This window comes from Sarcophilus harrisii, chromosome 1 (genome assembly GCF_902635505.1).
Source record: "Sarcophilus harrisii chromosome 1, mSarHar1.11, whole genome shotgun sequence".
In the NCBI taxonomy this organism is placed as follows: domain Eukaryota; kingdom Metazoa; phylum Chordata; class Mammalia; order Dasyuromorphia; family Dasyuridae; genus Sarcophilus; species Sarcophilus harrisii.
In genome coordinates, this window is record NC_045426.1 from 293,595,078 (window position 1) to 293,615,003 (window position 19,926).

The window sequence follows — 19,926 nt, forward strand, 5'->3', positions numbered from 1 at the left end:
AAAGGTATTAATAAGTACTGCCAATAAAGAAGTTATCTCTGGGTGCCTATATATAGTATCTAGGAAATTTAAAACAATCAACAAAAGAGGGACCGACTTTGGGCAAAGCAGTTTTATCTTAAAGATAAACTCATGAAAATCATCTTTATTTCTGTGTGTAAATCAACAATAATAAGAGAAAACTGCCAGAAGAATTTTGTGTAAATTCAATTTATGATAAAAGTAAAACATACCAAATATTAATGTTACTTCATCAAGAATACAGGTATACAGCAAATTTCAAAATTATCATGACAGAAATTGGTGGCTAAAACTGTCAATCCCTAATTCATAAATGATGCCATAAGGTTACTTCCTATATTTTTTTACAAAAATAATAAAATTCATACAGAAAATGAAATAATTCAGAAAATCAATAAGAACTATGAATTAAAAGGGAAAGAATTTGACCTACCAAATTTCAAAATGTTATAAAGATACTATTATGAGATATTGTTTGTAACTGCTTAATTTTTTTCCTTCTGTCAATAATTCATTTTAAAAATTCTCAAATTTATTAATGTAAGAACTGAACATAAGTTTTTTTTAGTTGTATTCACCTTTTCTCATTTCTAATTCTAGTTGTCAATTCTCTATCTTCTTCTTTTGATTAATTTTTGGAACTATTCTCTTTGAGGTGCTGTATTATCAATTTTGTTCATCTTTACTTCAATCTCACTTTGTTCTTTTACTAAATTTAAGTATAAAATCAACTTACTTTGCTAACTTTATCTTACTGAACAAACATGTACAATAAAGAAAATGAGTAACTAATGTTAACACAATAGCAAACCCAGACATACATATAACCTTACAAATGATTCACAAGTGAAGAAGATATAATTTTAAAAAGCAAGTAAAACTGGATGGTAAAAAATGAATTTAACATCCATATCTATGGTAGGAACAATATATATATGTAGATATATAATATAATATATACTGGAGTGGTTTTCCTTTAAGGGTACAGGCAATTTAATTAAACAAGCCTGGCCTATACAAACTTAGGCTTGGGAGACTTTAGAGAGATTTCACTGCCCTATGGGATATGATGACATTTTTCTGACCAAACATTCCTACTTACTAAGGAGAATGCAGAAAGGAGGGAAATAGCTTGTTATTAAAATTTAATTGGATACTGTGCCCTTTTTAAGTCTTTTTATCAGTAAAATTATTTTCATTGCATTTTAGGATCCTTAAAGGACTCTCTATTATAATCTTGAAGTTGAAATCAATGGACCAGCCTATTAGTCCAGGATATCTCATTTCATATATTAATAAGCTGGTCCAGTGATCTCCTTTATTTTATTTTATTATTTTTTAAGTACTCCTTAGTTCCCCAGGTAATTCTTTTTATTTATTTATTTATTTTTTTTTGCTGAGGCAATTGGGATTAAGTGACTTGCCCAGGATCACACAACTAGGAAGTGTTGTATCTGAGACCAGATTTTAACTCAGATCCTCCTGACTAAAGTGCTAGTGCTCCACCTACTGCACCACCTAACTGCTCCTCTCCTTTATTTTAATTGTAAAAAAAGAAATGGATATAAAGGAATGACATTTTTTTCCCAGTTGTGAAAATGAGACAAATGTTTATCAAATTGAATAAATCATTCAAGACATAACAAATAGATTTGAAATAGTAAAAGGATTGTGCAAAACATTCTTTTTTTAAAAATAGGAAAAATGTTTTGTAATAAATATCTGATATCAAAAATGTTTAGAACCTCAATTCTTCTCTGAAAAAAAGTAAAAGATATTGAATGATCAGAAGAGAACTTGGACTAAAAGACAGACTAGAATAATGGATGGCAAGTGGAAAACCAGTACAGGTAGATACCTGTGGCAAAATGAGGGCAGATATGGACAAGAGTTGTCCAGGATGAGTTGGTAAAGATGAACTGAGATAGACAACAGTGGAGGAATTCCGAAGCTGATATGATCATACATTCATTTGAAAATTTGGGTACAGAGAAACTGCAAACTGTGAAATTACATGACTAAGCATGTTTTATAGAAATAAAAATTGCTAATAAACCCAGAAAAAGTTGATCAGATTCCCTAATGGGAATACTTTAAAAAAAAAAAAAAAAAAAGCCCTGAAACTGATAATGTATCAAACAATTAGGGAAGGGCTGGATAAATTCTGGCATATTCATGGAGTAGAATGGTATGATGCCATAAAAACTGATAAATCAACAAGCATAGGTGCCAAAAATAGTGCCAAGTACCAAAGATAACAAGAAAAGCAAAAAACAATTCTTGCTCTCAAAGGAACATATATGAAAGGGAAGCAAATGCAGTAAGAATAAGAAAAATGACATACTTATCTTCAACTACATCAAAAACAAAATCAACAACCTTCAATAAACACATATATTTTGGAAGAGAGCAAATGTATTTTGGCAAAAATCTTGCTATTTTTTCTTAATTTATTAAAATTACAAATAATTAAAAATTTGGGGATTTTAGATGGAGATTCACTCTGGTTCAACCTGATTATAACTGTTTCAATTTTTAAGAATAATAACTTGAAAAATATACCATAACTTATTTGAAGATAGTCATTCCTATTTAATTTTATATCTCTCACTGAATTAGCACACAATAAGACCTTAACTAAAGCTTACTAAATTGAATTGAAAAGCAAATAAAATTTTACTTTGGAAAAAAAAAGTTACCAAAAGATTATGGTTTTAGCAAGATGTCATTTTGTGTACTTACCATCAAGATAAATGTCACTCCCTAATTCAGCATCAACCCAAAACATGGAAGCAACAGCACCTGTAATTGACAAAACTTAATAATATTAATGAAAACAATAAAAAAAAAAAAATCTTGGCAAATTCCAAGGACAAAAGATTCCCTTCAAAAATTGCTCCAATGATATCTCTAATGTAAGGCCTTTTCTGGTCCCTCCAATTGCTAATACCTTCCATTCCTCCTGCTGAAATCACTTCATTCTTATATTTATATATGTAGATGCTTTATTCCTCTATAGAACACAAGCTCCTTAAGAGAACAGACTGTCATTTTTGTTTTTGGAGATCTAAAGCTTAGCAGATGAAAAGTAATCATAATGATCCTTTGATAGCCTAGGGGAAGGAGGATAGGAGAGAATCCTCAGATCATCTGCTAAAGAAGAAATTTACTTGCTATTTTTAAGAAGGAAAAAGAACAAACAAAAGGATGGACAACTAATAGCTATTTTATAATATGCAGTATTAGTATAAACTGTGGGTCTAGGGATAATTGCTTATATATTTCTGAGCAAGAAATAATAACTTGTCTTGATAGGATTCAGGGCTTCAGGAGGTAGCAATATTACAATAAAAGAGAAAAAACTGACAAAGGAAAGTATTTTATTTTTCAAACCATCACAGCTCCAGTTAATGACATGGGTGTCTAAAAGAATGAAGCAGAGGGAAGAAAACAATGATAACTGAACTCATTACAATGTCTAAAGCTGTCCAGTTGCACTGACAAGCCGTGATCTCCCAAGCATCACTCTGAAAACAATGAAATACCTGTCAACTATTTACAGTGATTACTCATGCAAGATACATCAAGGGCTACTAGACCTAGTAACTTCCTGATAATCTATTGATTTTTTTTTTCCCAAAAAGTTTAATAGTTTTCCAATTTGTCTGAAATAGGATTTGTGAGTAACGGGCTGAATCAATGTTTTTTTTTTTTTTTCTTTTCAAGAAATTACTTTACCATGATAATTATTTAGCTTTTAACAGGAGTGTCAGTTCCCTCAATGAGAAAGAACTGAATTGCCAATAAGAACTTTCCTCACTTGCTTGACCAAAAGTATGTTTTTAATTAATAAGAGGAAAAAATGTTTACTTTGGAATGGCATTATTCTTAATTTACTTCTATTATAGTTGATTTTCCCTCCACAAAGTAAAATATATCAAATTGTATATGAATCACTATATACAATTTGTGTTAGGATGATTAAGAAATCATCAATTGTTCATCAGGCAATTTCCTTCACAGTATGATATATGGAAATGATTGTTCAACCTAGGAATCAGGAAGAAGTCTTGAAGCATACTTACTAGCTGCTGTGTGACTATAGGCAAGTCACTTTAACATGTCTATGCCTCTATTTTCTTAATGTAAAACAGACAATAATGCTTTTATTATCTACCTCAAATGGTTTTAGGGAGAAAAGAAGTTGGGAGGAATGGGGGAGAAGAGAGATAAGAGACTAGACTTAGGATTCAGAAGGATCTGGGTTTAACATCTACCTCAGATACTAGCTCTATATTCCAAGGACATTAATTTAACTTCTTTCAGCTTTACTTCATGTGTAAAATGGGAATGATAACTAAGTTACTAAGGTAGTTGTAAGGATGAGATGCATTTAAAGCTCTCTCTCTCCACAAACCTTAAAATGCTATATGTCAGCAATAATTACGTCTTAGAGACGTATGCAGCCATCACTTATTTGTTGCAGTCTAAAGACTTAAGCATCACTCTTAGAATTGTGTATCTAATTCTGACATGTTACTAGTGCCTTCATCAGGTAGTATAAAAAAAATGATAATTTTGATATACGTAGATTCATGAACTATAATAAGGGATTGGTAATTTATACAGCCTTTTAACATGCACTCTAGCCATTGAGCTTAGTACAGTGACATCTATTTTAGATTTTGTTTTGTTATGTTTTCTTTTTCTTTCTTTCTTTTTTTTTTTTCCGAGGCAATTGGGGTTTAAGCGACTTACCCAGGGTCACACAGCTAAGAAGTGTTATGTGTCTGAGGCCAGATTTGAACTCAGGTCCTCCTGACTTCAAGACTGGTGCTCTATCCACTGCACCACCTAGCTGCCCCCTTGTTTTTTTTAAAAGATGAAGACACAGTGGCTCAGAGAAGTTAAAGAACTTGCTCAAGGTCCCATCCCTAGGTAGAGTCAAGACTACAACACAAATGATATCATTCTCTGGGTCTTTGAAAATATTTCTGTCCTCATAATTTCTAAGTCTTCACTACAGTCCTACTCTGATCATGGGAATAAGAGACTAGGTCTTCAATGTTTTCTCAGTAGGATGCAAGACTTTGTCAATCTGTTGCGGTTCAAGTATAGGCCCTGTGAAGAATCCTGCCAGAATCCTCAAAAATTCAATTTAGTTAAGTGTGTTGGATAGGCTTATTATTATAATAAGGCTGGTTACAATAAAAAATAGCTTAATGAGGTACAGAGGTTTCAACAGGCTTCCAAGGAGGAAGTCTCAACATCATAGAAATCATAGTTCTTTTAAAAAGTACTGAAACAATTTATAATAAATGAATAAAAATAATAGCTAACATTTAATAGAGGACTTTGTTTGCAAAGCACTTTATACAATAACCCTAGGAGATAGGTGCTATTATTATCTGTAGTGTTCTTATTTGTTTTCTGGAGGTCTTTGAGCAATCTTCCTTTCAGCAGATTAATCACTACAAGAACAGCCAGGTGTTAAAGTCCAAATCCTTTATTACCTCCTTCACAATCTAGTTTCCTTGTCTGGGGCCCAGCTAGCTTTCTTGGAGGCCTTCTGGAGTCTTGGTTTCAGGAGGGGGAGCAGGAGGACAGGCCAGCCACCACGAGGCTGATGAAGATGGAATGAATTTCTCTGAGTCCAAGGGCTTCTGCTTCAGCCTCCAGCCACCACAAAGGTGGACGATGGAATGAATGTGTCTCTGGGTCCCTTCCGAGTCTGTGTCTGGCCCTTCTGAGTCTCTCTTCAAGCCCTTCTGAGTCTGTTTCTGGCTCTGACTCTGGCTGAGTTTGTCACAGCTTTATATGCTCTATTTTGATTTTAAACCAATCATTTTATCACTAGGAAATTATTATTTGTTTAAGATTAAATCAATCATACTGAACTTAGAGAACTATTAATCACCATGCTAAACTAGATAACCATTGTCTCCTCAATTCCACTGACTTAGCACCTTGTAAGAATCACTGTTTTAAGTAGAGTTCTGGCTCAGAACAATTATCCATATTTTACAGAAGAATAAAAGGAGGAAGGCATTAAGTTAAATGTCTTGCCCAATGTCACAGAGCTAAATAAGTGTCTGAGGCTGCATTTGAACACAAGTGTTCCTGGCTTCATTTCCAGAGCTCTATTCACTGTGCCACCTAGCTACATGTTTGAAATTCCCATTTTATATGACTTTTGACAGGAAGAAAAGCACACAATAAGGACTATATAAATGTTAGCTATTATTATCATTATCCTTCTTAATATTTCCAAATGGAATTTACATTACAAAAACATATTGTCTTTAACTTCCTATCTCAATTAATTCTTTAGAGCTCTCTCTCATGGCAATTTATTAAGTTAAAATTCTGTTTGCTACAATCAATGTGAATATCTTTTTCTCCATTTATTTCTTATTTTTTGGCATCAAAAACTTTCTAAATAGGTCAAGCTAAATTTGTTTTAATTGTATACAATATATTTTTCTTAGTTTTATTCTTTATCACATCGTTGTACTGATTTTGATCTTTGAGGCAGGAAAACTATGCAGAGGATTTGTTTTTTTTGTTTTTGTTTTTGTTTTTATTTATTTATTTTTTTTAGTGATTTTTTTTTTTTTTATTATAGTAACTTTTTATTGACAGAATCCATGCTAGGGTAATTTTTTTACAACATTATCCCTTGCACTCACTTCTGTTCCAATTTTTCCCTCCCACCCTCCACCCTCTCCCCTAGATGGCAAGCAGTCCTATATATGTTGAATATGTCCTAGTATATCCTAGATACAATGTATGTGTGCAGATCCAAACAGTTTTCTTGTTGCACAGGGAGAATTGGATTCAGAAGGTAGAAATAACCCGGGAAGAAAAACAAAAATGCAAACAGTTTACATTCATTTCCCAGTGTTTTTTCTTTGGGTGTAGCTGCTTCTGTGCATCATTGATCAATTGAAATTGAATTAGGTCTCTTTGTCAAAAAAATCCACTTCCATCAGATTACATCTTCATACACTATCATTGCTGACGTATATAATGATCTCCTGGTTCTGCTCATTTCACTTAGCATCAGTTCATGTAATTCTTTCCAAGCCTCTCTGTATTCATCCTGCTGGTCATTTCTTACAGAACAATAATATTCCATAACATTCATATACCACAATTTACTCAACCATTCTCCAATTGATGGGCATCCATTCATTTTCCAGTTTCTGGCCACTACAAACAGGGCTGCCACAAACATTTTGGCACATACTGGTCCCTTTCCCTTCTTTAGTATCTCTTTGGGGTATAAGCCCAGTAGAAACACTGCTGGATCAAAGGGTACGCACAGTTTGATAACTTTTTGGGCATAATTCCAGATTGCTCTCCAGAATGGTTGGATTTGTTCATAACTCCACCAACAATGCATCAGTGTCCCAGTTTTCCCGCATCCCCTCCAACATTCATCATTATTTTTTCCTGTCATCTTAGCCAATCTGACAGGTGTGTAGTGGTATCTCAGAGTTGTCTTAATTTGCATTTCTCTGATTAATAATGATTTGGAACACTCTTTCATATGAGTGGTAATAATTTCAATTTCATCATCTGAAAATTGTCTGTTCATATCCTTTGACCATTTATCAATTGGAGAATGGCTTGGTTTCTTATAAATTAGAGTCAGTTCTCTATATATAGTTCTCTATATATTTTTGCTGAGGCAATTGGGGTTAAGTGATTTGCCCAGGGTCACACAGCTAGGAAGTATTAAGTGTCTGAGAGCAGATTTGAACTCAGATCCTCCTTAGTTTAAGGCTGCAGCTCTATCCACTGTGCCACTTAGCTGCCCCAAGAGGGGTTTATTTTTGACTCACTCCAGTGACAAACTTCCAGCAATTAAAAGATAATCTAATTCATTTTGTGAAGTTATTTGGTACTTGCCATGTCCAGCTATACATTTTCTTGAAGAATGTATCTACAGGTAATAGGCTAAATATTTATAAAGTTTTCCACCCAATGGTTCCTGCCTTCAGAATAATATTTTCTGCTTTCCTCCCTATGCCCAGTTTTGTTATGAAATCACTGATTACTAAAATAGAATTTGCTTTAATTTGGACATTCTAAGTCTCCGAGCTTGGCTACAATCATTATCTTGGTAGTTTTTACAAGAATTTATAAACATTCTAATACGAGATTAGCAAATATTGCATGAACTATTTCTTGTCCCTTTTGGATGCATGAGAGAACCAATCCTGCCATATCCATTTTTAATATTTGCAAAGATAACCTGGAAAGCATCCTTAGATTTAGTTTAAACTTTCTGAATTCTGGCTCCATTAATAAAAATATTAAAATTGATAGTACTAAAGGAAAAGAATTTAATATAAACTCAATGGTTATTTGAGAGACATTTGGAGTATCAACCATGAAACTCTTGACATTATGCCATGTTTTTCAACTATTAGCAAATCAATTACATTTGAGCTCTCTTTCAAATATATCTTCTTTTTTCATTCCACTAAACAAATCTTTCTGAATAAATGGTACTCTACAATGACCATATGAATCAGACCAAACATCTAAATGGAATTAGACTAGAATTAAGAAGAAATAGTTAATATGCTCAAAAAGTTATCAAACTGTGCATACCCTCTGATCCAGCAATGTTTCTACTGGGATTATATTCCAAAGAGATCTTATAAGAGAGAAAGGAACCCACCTGGGCAAAAATGTTTGTGGCAGCACTCCTTGTAGTGGCAAGAAACTGGAAACTGAATGGATACCCATCAATTGGAAAATGGCTGAATAAATTATGATATATGAATGCTAATGGAATACTACTGTTCTGTAAGAAAAGACCAGCAGGATGATTTCAGAGGCTTGGAGAGACCTACATGAACTGATGCAAAGTGAAATGAGCAGAACCAAGAGATCATTATACACATCATTCATTATACATAGCAACAAGAAGACTATAAGACGATCAATTCTGATCTCTTCAGATATGGCTCTCTTCAACAGAGATGAATTGGACAAGTCCCACTTGTGTAGTGATGAAGAGAACCATCTACACCCAGAGAGAACCATGGGAACAGAGGGTGGAACACGGCCTAGCATTCTCACTTTCTCTGTTATTATTTGCTTGCATTTTGTTTCTTTTTTCTCAGTTTTTCTTTTTCTTCCTTCTTGATCTGATTTTTCTTGTGCAACCGGATGACTGGTGAATATGTACACACATATTGGATCTGGCATGTATTTCAGCATATTTGGCATGTATTGGACTCCCTACTGGGTGGGGGAGGGAAGGAGGAGAAGAAGGGGAAAATTTGAGGTAGGGGGTTATGCAGGGGTCAATTTTGGGAAAATTACCCATGCATATGCTTTGTGAATAAAAATCTTTAATAAAAAAAGAAGAAAGAATTAAGTAATAACACTAACAAATTTTGTAAATTATGAATAAACACAATCCAATGGAGTAAAAAGAAGTTAGCCCTAATTAAATGTTAATTCTACCTAACATTCTATTCTCAGGTTGATACAAGCTTGAATTATTTATAACTAGTTTTTTAAAATCTATTTTAGAGGCTAAAGTTGCAAGTTTAATTTTGATATCCATTAGGGAAATAGGCCAGAATCTATCATTTTTTGATTGTTGATTGTGGAACTCTCACAACAATATTCTCTTTCTCTGTCTCTCTGTCTGAGTCTCTCTCTTTCTCTCATTCTCCCTGCCTCCTGTTTTTGGTTCATTAATGCATTCAAGTTTTATCATACTACAATCACTTCACAGTAATGCTCTCACGATACTCTACCTTATAGCAAAAAAAAAAAAAAAAAAAAAAAAAAAAAGACAACCAACCAACCATGAATGAGTTACACTGCATATTCAAAATTCATCACCTTTTAACTAAAAGGCACAAAATATATCTGAACATGAACAATCCAAAACCACTAGATATCACATAAAATCCCAAGATTACTTTTATGTCTCTGAGGCAAATGAAGAACAGAAGCTACTGAAACTACAACCTGAAATATTTGTTATCTTTTAAAGAACAGCCTCCAAAAAAGTTGGGGGAAAAAAAAAAAGATTAAGCAGACATGAGAGCTATAAATTTCAAAACCAAACAGAAGGTAGCATATATAAAATTTTCTTGAGTAAGGCTAAATGAAACAATACAAAATCCATGGGGGTAATATTGTCCTCGTTAATGATCAATAAAATTTTATATTCTAAAGACAATATTAAAGAATTTTTTCAGCCATACTTGTCAAAGGAGACTATGAGATGAGCTATTGCTATTTTTACATGTAATCCAAGTAAGCAAGTCAAGGCTTAAAAATCTCTTTAGATTAATCCTCTGCTGCATACGTATTTTCACACACAGGGAAATTGTATTATACAAAGCGATGAGTGATAATGGTACTTACCAGGATCTGCCAAGCCAGTTGTTTCTAATAGTATGTAGTCAAATTTTCCTTTCTTCTGCATCAAATTCTCAATAGCCTTCAAACCATTGTCTCTGTACAAAACCAAAACATAGCAAATGAGTCACCATCTTAAAATTTTAAAACTTACCACTATAAATGTGTTTTATATCTCTAGAAAATGAAAAATCAATTTTTTTGTAGGACCAAACAATTTACCCACAAAACTCTTGTGAAAATGTCATGTATTTAACAATATCAATAAAATGATACATTAAGGAAATGTTCTCAGGAGTCCAAGAAATTAAGGACCCAATGTCAAGTTTTTTCCCTAAAAGAAGACTAGGATTCATTTGCTTGGCTAATATATATTTTAGCTACAAGAAATGCATGAGATTAGTACTAACAGGATAATAGTGTTTTCAAATGTACTAAACTCAATTTTTTAACTTGCCATAATTAAATATCAAGCTATTCTATTCAGAATAAGATTATGAGCTTTAAATCAAGCTCATAATCCTTATTCTGAATAGAATAGCTTGATATTTTTGTCCTCATAAATATATAAAAAATTTAAAAATGCACACTTTAAAAAGACATGCTGGTGAAGAGAAAGCTTAAAAATAAATGCTAGCAATAAAAAATTATAACAATGAGAAATTTGACTTAAAAAGCAACAGTGAGTCATATCTCACTGACATAGAATTTTATTTTTTTGCCATAGAATTTTAACATTGGTATTGTATTTTTCTCCTGACATCATTGTCAGCATTACAACTGGTTCAAAATAAGTGTCTCCTCCTTTTTTTGTTCAGCTATTACCATAATTTCTCATCATTTCAAAATGTTGTTTCTCATTCTGAGAAGATTTAAAACATGAAGTAAAAGATAACTAATATTTTACTATTTGATTTTTTTACATCTACAATCAGTTACCTGAAAAGAATCTAAATTTAATTAAAAGTTAGCTTAAAACATCATAAATCCATCATATATTCAAAAAATCCTAGCACTAAATTACTAGCAAAAACAAATAAACAAAAAAAAGTAATAAGTACTTAAAATGACTTCTTAGAAAACTACTTTAGCCAGTGTTAAGAAAATTACTGAAGTTAAATGAAATAAAAAATGAAGTAAAACTCAACCCAAAATTGACAAACTTGAAATAATGTAACATAAATATTCCTCACTTTACTGAGCAGCAGAGGCAACCATTTCGAAGCTCCAACCATTCCTCAAATAGATCCCCACCTTGGCTTATAGCTAAGGATTTTTCCAATGCACTTCCTATGACACAAAGCAACAACATAATCTTTAAACTGTTCATCAATCAAGCAAAACTGAAAGATTAAAAAACTATTCCCCCCAAATCAATTTCTAAGTATTTTATTATTTGATCTAGCTAGGCCAAATTGTTATGTTGCAAAATAAAACTTTTCACTTCAATAAACATTCAACTACAGATCAAATATAATGAATTTTTCCAAAATTCATTATAAGAGAGATTATTAGAATTATAATTCATTTACTAGCTCAGATTTCTTGATAATTCCCATTTTAAATTTTTTGGTTTGCTTTAAAAAAAAAACAACCCACATGGAAATAAAAGCTAAAACAGATTACTATAATATAAATGAAAGCGTTAACACTTCAAATTCAAACAAATTCAAGTTTTAAGAAAGGGAAATATTTAAACCAATGCTCATTCCAATGGTCATAACGTTTAATATAGTGTACAAGTACCCATTTCTTCCCATTCTTTGAGTTTAAAATAACTATCTAAAAGATATTACTTATTGTCTATAATGAAAATGGGTTTTCTCTTTCTGGAACAGATTGATCTCTATTCTCATCACACTCCTAACAGATATGTCCAGCTGGTTTCTGCTTTTTATTCTTAACTTGTACCCAGCATGGCTTAGAGATGGAAAGATGGCTTTAGAATTAGAAGTCCTTACTAACTCCTTAGTCTTATTAACTCAGGCAACTTTCTATGACCAAGTGAGCAGAGTAGGTGTTGAACTGATATGGTTTGATCCATCTCCCCAAACTCTTTCATTAAATCATTTTTCTAAAACTAGGTATCCAACAAGTCCCTTGGAAAAGGAAAGGAAAAGAAAAAGCAAGTTAATTAGCTAAGGAATTGCTCTAGACTTGTAAACAAAATCTTACTTTAAAAACTACATTCCTACAATTTCCAAGAGACAGTCCCCTCACCAAACAACATATTAGGTTCCTCCATGATCCTTACATGACAGTAAAAGAATTTATTTTGTTCCCCTAACAAAAATACAGATAGAACCAGAATAGTTTTCATATTCAGTATAGTTTACCATTACCAGTTTACTAATAGCTTTTGTCTTTTTAACTTTATAACCTTTAAACTTTAGATCACTTTTTACAAAAGGTTTTAGAAAAGGATTTTCATTCCTAGCATGGGCCAAAGCTAAATAATCAGCCATTCTCTATAAATAACAATAAGGATTATATTTAAAGTACAATGGCAACAAAACTCAAGACTAGTATATTTCTAGTCTTTGAAAATTCTAGAATAATCAAAAATGCTATTTTGTTATTTAATGTGAAAATCAAATCTGTGTTTGGTTTCAACTTCTATTGTGTCACAAAATCACTTTTTTCATCCACGTCTGTACTGTCATTTAAACTTTCAAATTTATCCTCATCTGAAATTGCTTCATTTATAATGCCCTTTATTTTATATGTGAATTATTAATTTTTTAAACCATTGGGATAAATTCACCTTTGTCCTAGATTCCTCTAATTCCAGTTTTTAGATCTTTACTTACCTTCCCCAAATTCATTTAAAATAACTGCTATTCTTTTGTTATGTTGTTCAGTTAGAATATAATTAAGAAGTGTTGTCTTCCCAGCACCTGTAAAACAATTACACTAATTTCAGTATCACAAACTCTATTTTTCATTTGTTTCCAGTCCCAATCAATAAAAAGAAACTGAAAATTATTATTTTAAGATAATTTCATAACATTTTAGAACCTTCAATGCTCTTAAGAACTTTCATTTGATTCTATTGCTCAAATAATATGCCTTAATGTTTTTTTTTTTGCTGAGGCAATTAGGGTTGTGACTTGCCCAAGGTCACACAGCCAGGAAGTATTATGTCTAAAACCAAATTTGAACTCAGGTCATCCTGACTTCAGGGCTGATGCTCTATCTACTGTGCCACTTAGCTGCCCCTATGCCTTAAATTTTTAAAGTGTTTCTCTTCACTAGAAAGATTAAATGAAATTTTAAATGGCCAAAAACCTACCAAAAGATTTAACCTAATACAATTAATGGGAAGGACTTCTGTGCTCCACTGAAACTGTATTCTCAAAAGTGAGACAGAATATAACTAAAATAATAGGCTATTAAAAGAATATAAATAAACTCATGGAACTAAATATTAAATATAAGTATGAAAGCTATTTCAAAAACTATTTTTATGTTGGCATCATGAATACAAATGATATTCAAACATGTTCTGTTGTTCTAACTCATAAAATGTAATACTCTGACAGTGTACTATGAGTTCTCGGCTTAAAATTACTTTTTTCCACTCTAATTTGAAGCTAAAGTTCCACTTTCAACATCTAACATTTGATTTTATTTAAAATGCAAAACGCCTAGTGACAAGCTGATTCAGTGTAACAGCAGCACTATTTATGCTATTCTACAAATAAGGCCCAAGATTATGCTAGGTTTAGAGGAGGTATTAATCCTATTTAAGTCAGGAAAAAGAGATTGGTAAAAAATTAAATCTTGCTCTATTATCTCCATCCAGCAGATGGCAGATTAAAACTAATTTATTACCATGTAGAAGAATCAGAGTAAATATAAAATTATGATCCATGTTGTTCAAAGTAACTTCCAATGCTTGTAAAAAAATTTTTAATTTTATAAATATTCACAAAGGCAATGATGGTTAGAATAAAATTACTCCAGAACATCTTAAAATAATTCCTTTAAAATGCCTAAAAATAAGTTTTGCAAACCTAAAACTAAGGTAAAAGAAAAAGATATGACTCAGTTTATTAACTTTTTCACCCAATAAGCATCCTTTACTTTTAAAGAACGTCTGTCATAGAAAACTGGAAGACAATTTTAAAAATTAAAGTTCACCTAAAGATTTGTCATATGACTTTTTCAAGTCAATCCTTCCACAAGCATTTATCAAGCACTTACTATGTACCAGGCACTGTACTAAGTGTTGGAGAAACTAATACAAGGAAAAAGAGAGTTCCCTGTCTAATGGGACAATACAACACATGAAAAGGGGGAGTTGGGACTGGTGTAAATGGAGAAAGAGGGCTGGCTGCTCAGTGCTCTTTGTCAAGATGAAGAAGTCTCCAAAGGGAGAAAGAGGGGTCATGGAAGCAAAGAGATGCCTGCTCAGAGACCATCCACAATTTAAATGGAAATTCCTCAAAGAACTAGAAGGGACACTGGATAAGTCAGTCAATAATCATATATTAAGTGCCTATTCTGTTCTAAGTACTAGAGATATAAAATTAAAAAAGTAAAATAAAATAAGATTCAGAACAGTCTCTATTCTGGAGAAACAACAGGCAAACTACAAACGAACAAGCCTCAAAAGACGATAAACAGGAGATAATCACCAGAGGATAAGCACCAACGTTACATTAAAGGGAACCAGGAAAGGCTTCTTGTACAAGGTGGGATTCTAGCTGGATCTTGAAGGAAGTCAGGAGACAGAGATGACGTTGGAGAACAGTCCAAGCATAGAAGATAGGCAATGAAAATGCCCAGAAATGGGATGTAGAGTGTTTTCTTCAAGGAAAAATAGTAAGGAGGTTGGTATCAATAGATAAGACTGTATGAAGAGGGAACATCTAAGGACTAAGATTAGAAAGGCTGTAGCAGTGGAGATAGAGGGAATTAGTGGGGTAAGGAAGACAAATTATGAAGAATTCTGAATGCCAAACAGGATTTTCTTTTTGACAATAGAGGTAATAAGGAGTCACTGGAATCTATTAAGGCATTAACAGCAAAAGTCAGATTTGCACTTTAGGAAAATCATTTTGTCAAGTGAATGGAGAACAGCCTGGAGAGAAGAGAGACTTCAGTTAGAATGACCCACCACCGGCAACAGCAATATCGTTTTGGAAGGATTTGATGGCCTGCACCAGGGGAGTGGCAGTGTCAAGAGGAGAGACAGGGACCTAAACAATGGTAAAAGTGACAGTCTTTGATAGCAAGTTGGATATGAGGGAGTAAGTTAGGGGTGAATGGAGAAGAGAATGAGGACTTAAGTTGCCAGCCTAAGGGATTGGAAGGATGGTAGTACCCTCTACTGTAATAAAGAAGTTAAGAAGGGAGGGTTTGAAAGAAAAGATAGTGAATTTAGTTTCAGACATGTTGAGTTTGAGATGTCTCCAGGACATCCAGTTCAAAGTATCTAATAGGTAATTTGAGTTGGGAGACTAGAGTTCAGTCAGCAGAGAAATTAATACTGAATAACTAGCTTTGAGAATCATCAAAGTAGAGATAAATCAATTCTTGGGAGCCATTTTTGTATAGCTTCCAAGAATGGTTTTTCATATTTTTAAGTCATTTTATTGTATTTAAAATGTAAAAAAAAGATTTCTTTGGATTTGACTCTCAGCAGATCTCACTTAAGATATTGAAGGAGAAGAGAAGAGGACCTAGGACAGAGTCCTGAGGGATATGATCTAAATAAAAATCTGACCAAGAATTAACTGAGATCTTAGAAAATCAAGAATGTCACAAAAACTTAAAGGAGAGTTTCAAAAAGATGTTGATTGACAGTATCAAAGGTCACAAAGTCAAGATGGATAAGAATAAAGAAAAGGCCATTAGATTTGACAATTAAAGAGATCATAGGAAGAGGCTAGGTGGTACCAGGCTAGGAAGATTTGAGTTCAATTCGGATCTCAGACACTTAACACTTACTTGCTGGGCAAGTCACTTAACCTCAACTGCCAGCGAGAGCTCAATATAGTAACTTTGGAGACAGAAGTTTCAGTTGAATGAAGTGGGAAGCCACTTCAGAAAACTAAGGGAGATAACTACTGTAGATGAACTTTTCAAATTTAGACACAAAAGGGATGAGATATTGGATGGTAATAATAGCAAACATTTAGCACTTTTTGCTTTTGCAAAGCTTTACAAAAATTAACTCATTTGATTCTAATAATTTTGTTGAAGCAGCTGCTCACTATTCTCATTTTACAAATGAGGAAACTGAGGCAGACAGCAGTTATATGACTTGCCCAAGTTCACAAATCTAAGGAGACGTAGCTAGCTAGCAGGAATAGATGAATAAAGTGATGATGAGGGGGATCTGGATATGTTTACAAGCATCAAAGAGAAATTGAAGGTAAATAAATGGGGAAGATAAAGGGATCAATCTGCTGTAGAAAAGGAGATGGAACTGAATCACTTGGGTATGTAAAGAGACAGCTTTGTCAGAGAGAAGGGCCACCTCATTATGTGAGAAAGGAGGATAGTGGCAAGGGTTCTGGATGATGTGAGAGAAAAGAGAGAGCCCTCAGAAAATTTTTTTCAGTAAAATATAAGATGACCTTAGAGGTCTTGGGCTGCCAAGCCCCTCCTTTTACAGAAAAATGCTGTCTAGATTTAAACAATGGTCCTCTGATATCCAATCTACTGATCTATACATAAAACCTATACATTTTTACTGCTCAACATGGTGGCAGAAAAACTTCAGCTCAAACCTCACCTCTGACACTTAGGAGTTATATGATCTCCAACTAATCACTTAAATCGCTGAGCCTCACTTTTCATCACCTATAATTCGGAATAATACCTTTAGTACCTACCTTACTGGGTTCTTGCTGTTGAGACTTAATAAGAGTGCTTATAAGGTATTTTGCTACTATATAAAAATCAGTCATTATATTTAACAAGATGCTTATGAGGTATATCAGTTAGCATTTTTTTTTTTTGAGATTTAATAAGATGCTTTTAAGGTAGTTTGCCATTATATGTTGTGTATGTGTGTGTGTATGTGTGTGTGTGTGTCAGTTATCTTTTTTTAGATTTAATAAGAATGCTTATTCTGCTATTACACACACACACACATGTTATCACCATCTTTAAAGGGAACTAAAAGTTAACAGTTGGAAGAGACTTTAGAGATCATCTGGTCCAAAGAACCTGGGGTCCATAGATATAATATGGATGTAAAGATGGATGTTTACGTATATGCATGTATATACATATATATACATGTCTATACAAGGGGGAAGGGGAAGGAACAGGTCCTAGAACTTGGAGAGGGGAGAAAAAAAAATTACATCTTTATTTTCCATTAATTTCTGAAATTTTAACACCTTCAATTACGTAACTTATTAAACCTCAGACTTCCAAAGGTGTTCTTCCATCACACACAATTTACAACGGCCACACACACACTCGAAACTCATTCTAAATCCAATCCCCTTTTACTTCATAGGCAACTGAGGGGACGGGCCAGGAAGGTACTCTCACTAACAGAGGTCCACGTTCTGACTTTATATCCAATGTGTTCCTTTTCTTCATCCTTTTTTGTCCTTCCTTCCACCATATCTGGTTGCTAAAAAGCTGCAGGTCCTTTACCTGGGGGAGTGAAGGAGGCTTTTATTCCAAGAACGGGAATAAAGCTCCTCGTGGTTCTTGTGACTATTTCATTTATTACCACCGTAGTATTATTACTAGTTATTATTTAACATGAGTCTGCGGCGGGAAGTTCCCGAAATTACTAATTGGCTTAATTACCTAAATACCCAGTAATAATCGTGACCGGGATTTTAGCAAAGGGATCAGGCTTCTCCTCTTTCTGCGGCGGCGGCGGCTGCTGCTGCTGCAAGTCTATGGGCACCAGCTCCGGGCAATCCTCCTCCTCCTCTTCCTGTTCCTCTTCTTCCTCTTCCCTGGGGCCGCTAATTCTAAGCATCACTGAAGGAGGCAGGGGGAGAAAACAAGAGTCACACAGCCAAGTGCAGGGGTACGGTCGTTACACAGCCCAAGCTCCAGCCGAGCACGCCATCAAGCACGCCCCAGGCCCCGCCCCTTGACGCTCATACGTCGGACGCGACAAATTTTACGAAGTCACGTCCTCCGAGACCGTTCTGCCCATTCATCCTTCCAGATGCAAGCGGAAATGCGCTCTTTCTCCCGCCGACCTCTCCTCTCCCAACTCTTTGATGGTCACGCCCCGAAAGACCACGTGAGGCACCATCAATGGCCCCGCCCCTTCCTCCAGGATGCTATATAAGAGATGCCCCAGCGATCTCAAGTCCTTTATAGATAGGGAGCTGAGGCGGACGTACGTGTTTCGCATAGTAGTTATGACAGCTGCAATGGAAGATAGGTACTAGCACTGCGCCAGGTTTTATGGAGCCAAGAGTTAGGAGATGGTGGGTGAGTGAATGGACTGACCTAATTATTATTTCTAAAAGTTTTGAAGCCAGAAAACACGCGCTTTCTTAGACATCTATCGTTATTGTCCAGGAAAAAAAAAAGCTGTAAAACCAAAAAGGTGACTGACCCATTTTAAAATTCTTCAAACACTGCAAATCTCATCAGGCATATCCTGAGAACTAGACTAGAAAGGAAGGTAAATGAACCTCTACAAGATAATAAATCATGTCAAGCACTGTGCTTTACAAATTTATTTAAATAATAACCTTGGAAAGTAGTTATTCCCATTTTTATAATTGGGGGAAACTGAGGCAGTGGGTAGTTCCTGAGGCTGCATTTGATCTCCGGATTTACTAATAACTCCAAGCCCAGCTGTGCCATCTGTTCAAAAGAATCAGTTCTTCCTGGCTCCAAGCCCAGTAAATTTATCTTCAGCATCTGCAGATAACTGCTCCAAAAGTCTGACACCAGGCTTTTTTTTTTTAATTTATTTTAAATTTATTTTTTTTAATTTTTAATTTATATATTTTTTATATTTTTATATTTATAAATAAATACATTTATATATATATATAATTTATAAATATATTTATATATTTTATTTATATATAAATATATGTATATTTTATATATAATAAAATATATTTATTTTTTATTTATTATTTATTATTTATTTATTTTTATTTGGGGGGGAGGGGAAGGGGTTACATCTAACTGATTCCTTTTGGGATTTTCTTTTTTTTTTTTCTTTTTTTTTTATTATTATAATAACTTTATTGACAAAACGGGATTTTCTTAGCCCAGAATTATTTGCCATTTTCTTTTCCCATTCATTTGACAGATAAGGAAACTGAAACAAACAGGGTTAAGTGAGTTGCCCCAGAGGAAGGTGTTAGTAACCAGATTGTAACTCAGGAAGATGAGTCTGACATATGGCAGACCTGTCCAGTAGCTCCCTGTTCCTTCCTGGACAAATATAAAATCTGTTTGGATTTCAAAGCACTTAATCATTTTCCCCCTTCCTGTGTTTCCAAACTGCTTAACACCTTATTCCCTTGTTTGTAGAATTTAATGACATTG

The 19,926-nt window shown here is 33.7% G+C and overlaps 1 protein-coding gene across 4 annotated transcripts in view; it reads right to left on the minus strand.

Annotated features, from left to right (window-relative positions):
- Positions 1-18,573, minus strand: part of CBWD1 (COBW domain containing 1) — a 61,820-nt gene extending 43,247 nt beyond the window's left edge. Inside the window, exons 1-5 of one of the 4 annotated variants that reach the window (XM_031943842.1) lie at positions 18,202-18,573; positions 13,230-13,316; positions 11,613-11,709; positions 10,426-10,517; positions 2,764-2,823 (exon numbers count right to left, since the gene is read on the minus strand). In XM_031943842.1, the coding sequence (XP_031799702.1) occupies positions 2,764-2,823; positions 10,426-10,517; positions 11,613-11,709; positions 13,230-13,316; positions 18,202-18,379 (514 nt within the window). In that variant the 5' untranslated portion in view covers positions 18,380-18,573. The remainder of the gene's footprint in view (positions 1-2,763; positions 2,824-10,425; positions 10,518-11,612; positions 11,710-13,229; positions 13,317-18,201) is intronic. The other 3 variants (XM_031943828.1, XM_031943848.1, XM_031943834.1) reach the window with 3 other exon arrangements.
- Positions 18,574-19,926: the final 1,353 nt, after the last annotated feature.